This window comes from Grammomys surdaster, unplaced genomic scaffold (genome assembly GCF_004785775.1).
Source record: "Grammomys surdaster isolate TR1022 unplaced genomic scaffold, NIH_TR_1.0 148, whole genome shotgun sequence".
NCBI classification, from domain to species: Eukaryota; Metazoa; Chordata; class Mammalia; order Rodentia; family Muridae; genus Grammomys; species Grammomys surdaster.
Genome location: NW_021604606.1, coordinates 638604 through 650631, shown reverse-complemented (window position 1 = coordinate 650631; position 12028 = coordinate 638604). Strand labels below are relative to the sequence as shown.

Genomic DNA, 12028 nt, shown 5'->3' with positions numbered 1-12028 from the left:
ATGAAAATATCTATGATTTCAGAGTCAGTATTTCTGTGAAATTTAATTTTATTTGTTTTGATTTTGATTTTTGGCCAACATTCCACATAGAAGGAAATTCTAAATTCCATTTTGAGGTTAGTGAAAACAAGGAAGTATTTTTTCTATATTCAAGACTGTGGCATCCCTTGAATTCTATTCACAGACCAGAATTATATAAAAAATAAAAATCCTTCATGCACAAGCTTGCTTTTCTTTATCCTACAACTTCCCCTCAAATAAAACATATTTTAAATTGCATCTCATTGTTTATAAAGATTATTTTGGAGTATATATCAGTAAAATCATAGCTACTCTCCATAAGCCTATAGATAGTACCAGGCATCTCTGTTATGTGGTGGATGAAACAGGGAACTTTCTGTGAGAAATTGCATCATAAGCATATTTTATACAATTTATACATTTCATAGAAGTCTACCACTACTTAAACACTTCAGAGAAATTTCTTCTAATCATTTTGGATTTGTTGTACTATCAGAGAGAAACACTTAAATTATATAGCAGTTTTCCAGGGGGTGGGAATTTTGAGGGTGGGGAGGTGGGAGGGGGGGGTAGGTAGGGGTTACATCCACAGAGAAGAAGGAGGAGGGGTGAGGGGATTGGGGGTTCCTGGGTGGGTGGGGGATGGGGTAAGGGGACAACATATGAAATGTAAATAAAACATCCAATAAAAAATTAAAAAAAATTATATAGCAGTACAGTTGCAAATAGTTTTGTACATTTGTGCTTAACATTACTTCCTTAATGTGTATCCTTGACTATAGAATGATCATTATTTCTAATTTAATGAGCATAACAAATAAAAATGATATTGTTACATAGCACAGGCATCCTCGTTGCACCTGTGCTATAAGTAACTTCTGTTTCCTCTTGAACTCCATCAGTCTTGTACTGAAAATATGCTAATAACAGTTGTTTCATGATTACAGTCCTTTTATATTACTTATGGTAATATATTCTTGTTGAAATGAGTTCATTTGTACATTTGCTATTACATATTTTGAAATAGCAGTGAATCTATGGGAGAATCTGTCACTTATATTTTGAAACGTATTTGTATTTCACAAAACTTAAATGGAAAATAACCCCAAGAACTCTGCCACAAAACTGATGCGATTGGAAAGCTGCACATGATCATTTTTTTGAAAGTATAAAATGAAACAGAGAACTGTAAAAGCTAGAGTTTTTAAAAAAAAACTTAAAGGATCTGATCTTGAGTTTTTAAAGCACAAATTACAGTATTTATTATAGGTTAAACTGGTAAAATGAGAGAAAAATTTCTAACCAATTATAGCCAAATCCCAACTGTAATTAACCTACAATTTGAATTATATTTTACAACAGAGTCAGTATATAGCACTTTCTACACAATTAAAGGAATATAAAATTACAGCGCTTTATTGGTGGGCAGATAAATTGCCCCCATTGTTATTTATAAATTATAACTTCAACTTAGAAGTGAAAACATACAAGATTTTAATCACTCAGTTTAATAAACATTATCAGGAAAAATATAAACATGTTTTGTTCAAGTACTATGTAGTTTATAAACACAAGAACCAAAATGTCTTTAAAATAATTATCCTACCAATTTAATCACCATTATAAGGTCTTTATGATATATATTTTTTTAATGTTACATATCATTATTATTAGCCTAGTCATTTCTTACATTCTTATTTTATACTACATTGAGCCCATCCTCAAGAGTGACATTAAATAACTTTCAAACTGTGAATCAACAGATTTATTATTTAATTAATGAAATGCTTGTATGATTAATACCAAGATTTTGATCACTCTTAAGGGAAAATGTATTAATTATCAAGGAAGTAACTTAGCAATAAACTTGGGTTCTTTACTTTATCTCAATATAATAAAAATTTTAAATCAATATTTAATATAAAAACATATTTAGACGATTACATTGTTTTTTAATTTTGGCAAGTTTTGTGTGTACATACACATATGCATATCAACTCATGTGTCTCTTTTGTATACACTAAGAGTTCTACACTATTTTTGAGTAATGTAAGTTGGTATGAAAGTATACTGGACATAAATTCCAAACCTTCTTTTTAATATACCTTAAACAAAGATGTTCATCAATTCTAGCCCTAAATATTAAAATCAACATATTATGCAGATCACATGTAGGATGCAGTGATTACCATAGAATTGAATAATGTAATAGTCTCATTTGGTAAATGAAGACCAAGTTCTTCTTTATACAACAAGAACCTCTAGACTCCATAAATGGAAGCATAATTCCAAATCTCATATATATTTTCTGTGCTTTCCAATTACCGTAACATGAATTTGGTTTCAGGTTTATTCTAAAAGAAAATTAAATGGTGATTGAATACTGTATCAACCATTTTCTATTTTTTTTCTTCCTTTTAAATTTGAATATTTTCTACCAAAGAACCTTTTCAAGAATATAGTAACAAATGTAATTGAAATGAAAGTTAATAATACAATCATGTTTTTACAACAAAAACTACAAGCATTGTTGTGAAAATCATACCAAGTACCTATTTTTCTTACAAAATAGTCATTTATGATTGTCTCTCCTGATCTTTTTCTTTTGGGGAAAAATACCTGAGATTCAGCTGGATAAAGCTGGAATACACTAAAGAGAGCCACATTTAGGCAATCCCACATGATTTTTAGCACTAATTTGGAAGTATAAAACAACTAAAAGGCGCTAGAGAGCAACAAGTATGTATTATAGACCAAAAAAAAAAGTCATTGCTGCTATTGATATTTGATGTACTTCTTCACATTAGCACCTATCATCCATATTAAAATCTTTCATGAACAAAATCTATTTTAAAAGACAGTGTAACTCTGCTAAAAGTCTCTGTCACCCTACCTCTTTCTTCTTTCTGCCAGCTCTTTGCAGATCTCGCGCCACCGTAGACTCAAGCTTCCTATTTTTTCTTGTAGAATATTGGCATCTGTTTTTGACGACTGTTGAATTACTTCTTCCCCAGTTGCATTCAGTGTTCTGACAACAGCTTGGCGCTGCCCAATGCCATCCTGGAGTTCCTGTAAGCCACCAGAAAGAAAAAACAAAACTGAAACCCAGTCTCCTTTAATCTGCGAGAAAGTTTAAAGAACATGTTCCTGTGTGCGGTTACAACAAAAAAAGACAGAAACAGAAAAGCTCACAATGAAAGTTGCTCAGTGAACCTGACATGTACACTTCCAATGGATACAAGACAGAAAGACACCTTTTATGTTAGTGAAAAAGCACCCTCTCAGTTCAGCTCAGGGAGTCGGGGTTGTTTTGTAAGCTTGTCAGCTAGAGGATGTTATCCTGTCCTACAAATCAATTAGTTGGAACCTTCTTAAGAGAAAATTCGATTTCTTGTCCCCACAAGGATGTTCTATGTTTAATAGTCTATGAAGTGCTGTAAAATTTAAACATGAACCAAGTATTTGGATGTATTAGTTGGTTGTCAATACAAAGGTGAAAAAGAACACTCATACTTTAGCTATAGTACTTTTTAAAAACTCTCTAGAGCTTTTAAAATAAAAGTAATTACTATATTACAGACATTTATTTCAAACTCTGTTTGCACCGATCTATTTTGCATTATAAAGCCACATAAAACTGAAAATTAATTGCATTCAGGGCAACCCATCAAGAATCCTCTAATGTACAGTAATAAATCTGAAAATAATCTATAGCTACCAGAACAGTTTTATGAGTCGTTGGTGGTGACAAGCTTACATATCTTCTACAATTTGCCCTAAATGAAAATTTAAGAATAAAGCATCAGAAGATTGTTCCATTAAAAAAAGGCGTGATTACAACCAAGTATGCACAAAATGAGAATGACTTTTACCATTAAAACTACAAATGGAATTCCTTCTCTGTAAACCTATTTTAAAAGATAATGTAGAATTTTTAAGGAAAATAATGCATTGCCAATTCTGAAATACAACTTAAGAACTTGAGATACTTACATTTTAAATTTTAAATGGCTTTCAAATCCTTTTGTTACTGACAACATGCTAACAGTACACAGATTATATTTGCTCATACATATGATTCATAATAGATTTGTATACATATCTATCAAATCAGTAAGTTAAAATTTTGATTTTAAAACTTAGCTCTCTTCATCTTCATTTTCTATCAGCACCAAACTATTTTATTATCACTTTTTAAATTTTTTATTCATTTATATTTTATATGCATGTGTATTTGCTTACATGAATTTACATATGCCACCCAAATGAACGTGACTACACATGGTGAAAGAGTGTATCCGATGCCCTAAGAACAGAACCTGAGTCTGTTGCAAGATCAAAAAGTGTTCATAATCACTGAGCAAATTTTCTAGCATATATATATATATTTATATTTATACATATGTTTTTAGTTGTGTGTCTCACTCAGAATGGTATATCTGGTGCATAAGAAGTTTTAGTTAGTATCTCTTTAGTTAATGAATAAATATATGAAATAGGATACAAGAAGGGAAGGAATATAGAAAGACAAGAAGAGGGAAAAAAGATGAAAATAAACTAACCCAATAAAACCACCATTATATTCTCACTGGAAAAATAAAAGAGTCATAAAGGAAAGTATAACTTTCTAGATTTTAGGCAATAAGTTATCTAGTTGAAGAGATTGGACACAGTTGTGGATGACCATTTTTTATATACAATAAGACAGAGAAAGCAACCTTTAAAATACACAGTAGACCAGATGAAGGATGAGCTCGGTAGTAGGAATAATACAAAGGGACTCTAAGGTGAGTTTGGGAGATGATAACTGGCCTTAAACATATGGAGCTTTAGGAACAGCAAAAGGCTGTCAAAATGTAAGGACTTTTGGAGAAAACCTCCATCATTACGATCATAAAGATCAGTTTTATATTGCCATTATGGAGGTGTGAATATAATCAAAGTTGTAACAGTGAGACTGTGTTGTGGATAGACAGAACATAGCTTACTTTAATTGGGGTGTTTATAATTCATGAGAAGTCAATTGAAGAAACCTCCATTTCTAGCTGTGTGTGGTGGCATTCCTCTGTAAACTCAGCACCTATCATTTTCAAGCTGGAGGTGTATTAGAATGTATACATTTATCATTAACTGCATAGTAATTTCAAAGCAGCCTGAGCTACATGATACTTTGACTACAAATAAAAATTTAAAAATGAAAGGAAGAATGACAAAGGGTAATAGAAGGGGTGAGAGAGAGACAGAGAGACAGAGACAGAGAGACAAAGAAACAGAGAACATTTTTCCACTCTGAAAAAAATATCTTTTTAAAAAAATCTGAATAAATATTTCTTAACAATTGTAAAAAGCCATTCAGGGGTCAGTTTTGAGCTCTGTTTCCTAACGACTCACAGTTTATGGGTCCCAAGTCACCTCTGGTACATCATTCTTTTCTAAATTAATTAATTAATTAATTAATTAATTTTTACTTATTTATTTTATATCCTGTTTCCTTTCCCCCTCATGGTCACCCTTCCTCTTCTCCTCTGAGCAGGTTAACTCCAGAAGTACCAAGCATTTTGTGCTACTGAGCATGGAGGGAATAATGTTGATTCAGGCAACAGAGTCAATCCTAGGTATCTAGGAAGAAACTTATTGATGCTCAACGTGAAATTTGACAATGGGCTTGGAAATAAAAGCCTGAAAGTACTATGAAATGTTAAATAAAATCTCCAAGGTTTGTAAGCAACTAGAATTATACAATAATGTGTTAGATTCCTGAAGGGGAAAACTTCACCTAAAGAGTAAGTATGAAGGCAGTTAGAAGGGGATGGTTAGAGGCATGTTCAACACTACAATTAACTCACAGTTTTAAAAATGTAAACACACAAAAACCCTCTGGATTCTTATAAACTAGAAGACTCATTTGAGAGGTATTGTGGGGTGACACAAAAGTTAAATGAAGAGGCAGAAATATAGTATATAATATATATAATATATATGTAATATATATTATATATGCATATATATGTATATGTAATATATATGTAGTATATATGTATATATATGTATATATATTCCAAATAACAATTATTTATGAATGAATTATCAGAATAGACTTTAAAATAATAAAAAGGAATTCTAAGAGAGCTTGATAAACTGCTGTTCTGACTCACTGAGTCTGTAGAAGGACAGGGTTCTGTATTTCTCACTGTCTCCAAGAAGTGGGTAATAGCGCTTATGCAGAGACAGTAATTGACATAGTAAGGTTGTAGACAAAATGTCATGTGTCTTCTGTATTAAGGGATTTTTATTGCTGGTTACAATTATAAAGCCATGTCAGAACTCTTATGTACTTTTGATCTCACCTCTTTACCTACCTGCTAATATCTATGGTGACTTTTACAGCTAATTATAGAACCAACAAGGACTTTATTATCTCCATATTGCAGATAAGAGATAGAATTGTATAGCTAAAAATGAACTGATTACTTAAGATTGTTAGTTCTAAATCTCATTTATACAGAATCCTAAATCAAAGTCTTTATTATTTTAACTCTGTAAAGGAAAACCTCATTAAATAGTGCATCAAATTTATTTGAGATGGTTTTGTAGCCAGGAGAAATATTTACAGTGTGTGTTCTACTTAAGAAGGATATTTCAGCAATAAAGCATGAGAGAGAAAAATAATAGATCAAACAGGAAATAAAAATTGCATATGCTGTTTCATGGTTAGCTTATGAGGCAGAAAAAGATAGCACTTGATTTACAAAGTTAAATGTAAAGTCTCAATCAACTTCATTCACTGCAGTATAAAAGCATTAATTTTAATTCTATAGTGTATAAATATTTTAAGTACTGAATTATTCATTACCCACGAAACTTCCAAGCTTTGATAATCATATTAATATACTGTTGTCATAGGCATTCTTATCTACTTTTCTAGCAATTAAGATCTAGTTTTAGTATTGGACAAAATGAAAATCATAAGTAAAACTACTTGATAATTCTGCAAAGTCAGAAAAGCTTTTGTAGTTTGATTCCAATATTTAAGCATTCATTCTTAATTAGGAGCACATATCAGGCTCCCCCAGGGAGCTCTTTCAAAACACAAATGCCCGAATTTCCATGCCAAGCCTCCAGGATAAGAATCTCAGGGATTGGGAGTATAGTCGAATGAAGGTATTTAAAACTGATATGCTATGAAACAAAGGTGAGGGCAACTAAAGATAGATGGAGGGTGCAGGGAAAAGCAAGGGCTATGTCTGTCTGATAACAACTGAATAACTCTTAGCTCCCTTTTCAATTAGAAGTGAATGGAAATTATATAAATAACACTGTTACAAGTCTAAGTCTTTTACAGCTGCTAAAATTGAGGAGAGAAAAAAAATATAAGAAGAGTAAGGTGCCAATTGTTTAGAAATGAAAAAATATGAGACAACAAAAAGAAGGGCCCATTGATTTTCATTATCATGGAGCTATTTGACGATATGCAACTACTTCCTTGATTAAAATGTACTTTTTGTTGTAAACACAAAGCTAATACCATAAAAGATATCAATTTTAAAGCATTAAAGAAATGTTATCTAGCTGTCAAAAAAAAAAACAAAAAAAAATCCTTATCTTTTATGTGATATATTGAATAAATTTTAGAATAGTCTACTTATAAATTATCCTAGGTTGTATCAAAATACAATGAATGAAAAATAAAGTATGACAAATGTAGAAAAGCAATGAGCACCCCCTTGCAAAAGTAAAATCCCACAATTATGAGAAAATGAACAATGGATTTTAGCATGAGTTATGTGTGAAATAAAATCAATTGTGAAAATTTAAACTGAGAAACAAAATACACAAACAGGAGAAATAAATTATTATCATCTGGGAGACAAAGAAGAAGGCTGATAGAACAAAGCAAGAAAAACAAACATTCAGTGAGTGAACAAGTAATCCTGCATCCTATCCTGGGGTTTCAGTCCTTGCAATCTTGACTATTTTGAGGCAGATGAGTCATTCATTCAGTCTACAAATTGGTCAAATGTAAGCATGCAAGACAATGAACCAATAAATAGTTGTCAAACAGGCAGGTGAATTCTGCGGTGATATTTCACAAATTCTTGCTGGTTTGTCTCTTCTGTGCTAGTTAAAATCATTTCCACAATGAGTTTTTGTATTGAAGCAATGTAGATGGGGCAAACTCCCAAGGTACAGAGTAGGTCCAGGGGCAGCAAACTACAGCACAGCTCACGTGTGGACAAGGTTTTTCCATCCTGGTACCATACATGCATGAGAATTTACACAGCATAGTGAGGAAGACTAAAAGATGACTAAAGCTTCATGCTTTTTTGAGGAAAGTACAAGTTGAAAGTAAGGAATGAGAACTATGAGAGGTGAAACTCAAGACCAGAGAGGCTCAGAATGAGAAAAGTAAGAATTGGGATTACTTATTAATTGCAAGATCAAGTCTTTCCTATATGCCTCTGCAACATGCTCTGTCACCTGTCCTCTCCTCAAAAGTTTAGTTCCATATCCCAGGGAAAAGGAATAGATTTCATTCTACCCTTTCTGTTGGAGTGATTTTATATCTTGACAATAATATATCTCCAGACTTTAAATTTACCATAGATTCAACTTTTGGAAAAAGAATTAAAGGTTTTTTGCTAGTGATTTGCAAACTAAATCAAACCAAAAAGAGCCAGTCCTTGAAATGAACATCAGTTTTTTTAATACCCCCTTTAGCCTCTGCCTTCTCCTGGTTCCATTTTATTTCCATTTCATTAAACATTTATTATATTTCATTAATAAAAACAGTGAAACCACATATATATTTTTAATGAGTTTTTCCCACAAGAACAGGGGTTTGGAGTTAGTCTGTTAGAACACCTCTAGTAACCTCATTTCCTTGAGATACAAAGAAATCATGTTCACTGGTGCTATTTCATATTTGCACTTCAAACTGATAGTCATTAAAAAGAGAAACTCATTTTTAAAAAAGAATTAGATGGCTTTTTTCCCAAAGCAATGAACTAAAAAAATATTTACAATAGCAATCTATTGTGATGAGACAATTACTAATATCAAATTGTAATAAAATTTTATTTGCATGTGCTTATCTCATTGATAATAGTAATATAAATTTATCATTATTATTAGTATCTGTTAACATATATGTGTGTGAGCATGTGTGTGTGTGTGTGTGTGTGTAGGCTTTTCCTCTTCAGTTTTAAACACAATTTCCATGCAAAATTTTACTCAAAGTATCAGACACCCACTCCCACCTCTCTCTCTCTCTCTCTCTCTCTCTCTCTCTCTCACACACACACACACACACACACACACACACACACACACTCTCACACACACATACACAAATTCTTGCATTTAATGTTCTAAAACAGGGGGTTTAATATTAAATCTGGGATCATATGCGTTTAAAACTACATTTGTTTAATTGTTTAAATGTGTTTTTGCAGGTTGTATTAGTATTCTACCAATCTCCAAAGTCACTTAGACTGTTTTAAAAACACTGTTGTTGTAAAGTATACAACTTTCTAAAGTAAATATATTTTGTTTGTTAAAGCCGAAGCTAGATGCTAGTCCTTTCTAGGTTCACAGATTTTTTCAGTTGTTCTATCCAGTTCTAAACTACTCATGAGAACTTCTGAATAAATGCCTGAAAATACTTTAAAGCTGTTTTGGTTTGCTCTATGTTTTTGTTTTTCTACATTTGCTCTGATTTCTTAAGGGAACAAATTGGCCTCTCTACTAAAAAGGAGTTCTTCTCTAACAGACAGGCTTGCTCCTTTATTAAGTGATCTTGGTTATAGAATATGCTACTTGGACATTTTATTTCAGTACACGTTAGATATTTCATGTGGGGACATATTCTACATAACCAAAAATACAGTGGCTTTTATTAAAGAATATTAGAAAGAAGTTATAAGTAATTTATAACTTCTCATGTCTTTCTAGAGGTATTATAATTTGTCGCTACACAAGTATTTATTTAAAAAACCATTTGGAGGATAGATCAGCATACAGTATGTATGCATGTGTTTATAGAAATGACAACACAAACATTTAAAATAAAGGCAATGAGAAAATAGAATGGAATATGGACTACAACTGTTGGCTTAAAATGTATAGTTCACTGGTACTGTAATGCGCAGAAACTTTCAAATAAATTTATTTAATTCTGGTGTGTGTGTGTGTGTGTGTGTGTGTGTGTGTGTGTGTGTGCAAATGAGCATGGGGAGGCTCAAGTGCACATGCAAAAGAGCACATGCGGAGGTCAGAGGACAATTTGCAGAACTTGGGTATCTCCTTTCACAATGTAGTTAGGCACTCCAGCAAGCATTGTTAACCTAATGAGCCATCTAGTTGGCTGGTCTTTGTTGGTTATGAAAGCCAGTGTTTTATATTGGTATTTCCAAGCCTATAAAACCTTTTTTACTTTATATTTTACAGTCCACTGAGCACGTCTTATGCAATAGACATTGTACTAGATTCTGGTCATCCTTGCATGCAGAGAAAATAGGCTGGAGAAACTCCAGATCAAAGTGGGAAAAATTAAGTAGAAAACATCTTGGAAGTCACATTAATGTAATAGCTTAGGTGGGGAAGCCTGTGGTTACAATGTAAATAAGTGGACAGAAATAAAACTATTTGTAATGGAATAAGACAAGATTTTGTTTGTACCAAGGAAAGGAATGGAGAACAAATATATTAGATGGGCATAGTAACCTAGATCTCCTAGGAAATCATATAAATACAGGAAATATCAAACAGACTCATCTAGTTTAATTCATCTATCTTTGCATTTATGCATGCATGTAATAGTAATTAATAAAGTAAAAGGACATAAATTTAAAAGATATGGGAGAGCATAAGAGGAGTTAGAAAGAGGAAAATGAAAGAAGGAAAAGATGTAATTATAGTTACACTTAAAATTTTAAATACATATTTTAAAAAGTAGCAATCTTAATCTAAATTTATTTTGGGAGTTCTTGATTATTTTCATAAGAGATGTTGCATAATAAAGGCACAGGAGAAATTATACCCCCTTGCTTACTGAGTTTTATTGATAGTTGACAGAATAGACATTTATTAACATCAAAGTGTTTATAATGTATAAAGTTGAGAAACACTATGATAATTCACAATATCTTTTGTAAGAGGAGACTTTTGGAGCCAATTACTACTATGTAAACCTAGCTGGCTCTAGACTTGAGATTTTTTCCAGCCTCAGCTACCTGAATGCAAATTTGCAAATATTATTTTCATAAGGCTGGTCATTTTTTATACCAAAAATTTCATTCAGAAAACTAGTAATGATAATTACTCAAAAATTTTTTCAGATAATAAGCTTGGTGAAGCTCATTGACAGAGGAATTGGCTACCATGTGAATATTCTTGAATTTGATCACTAGTGATGGATGGGTGAGAGGGAGAGAGAAAAGAGGAATGGCGAGAGGAGGAAGAGAAGAGAAGGAAAGTAGGGAATGAGGAGAGGACAGGAGAAGAGGGAAGTGGAGGGGAAACTAGAGGAGAAGAGAGGAGAGGAGAGGAGGGTTGGGGAGGGGAGGGGAGGAGAGGGGAGAGAACGGGAGGGGAGGGGAGGGGATGGGAGGGGGAGAGGAGAGGAGTTCTTTAAACTCTCTACTGTTTATTTAATAGGAATTCTATGTGTTATTATTATGGTAAAATCTCTAAATGGCTGTACAATGTGGCAAAAATTTCAAAGCTGGTAAACATTTTATCAAATGTAGTTCTACACAATAACTACTTAGATAAGATTCGGTTATACTTGTGAAGAAGCTATGCTTTTACTTTTCATTAACAGCCTGAATACAATGGAGTACAGAGTACAGCACATCACCCAAGTAGCTCTGTATAATGTTATTCAATACAACTGTGGATGGTTTTCTTTCTGTAAGCTATATATAGCAATCACCTGTATGGTCATGTCCATAATCTATCTCCTCTCTCTCTCTCTCTCTCTCTCTCTCTCTCTCTCTCTCTCTCTCTC

The 12028-nt window shown here is 32.5% G+C and overlaps 1 protein-coding gene across 1 annotated transcript in view; it reads right to left on the bottom strand.

The window, feature by feature from the left end:
* The window catches only part of Dmd (dystrophin), a 1212244-nt gene that overhangs the window by 841617 nt on the left and 358599 nt on the right, over positions 1-12028 (bottom strand). Inside the window, exon 17 of the mRNA XM_028765040.1 lies at positions 2915-3090. Coding sequence (XP_028620873.1) covers positions 2915-3090 — 176 coding nt within the window. The remainder of the gene's footprint in view (positions 1-2914; positions 3091-12028) is intronic.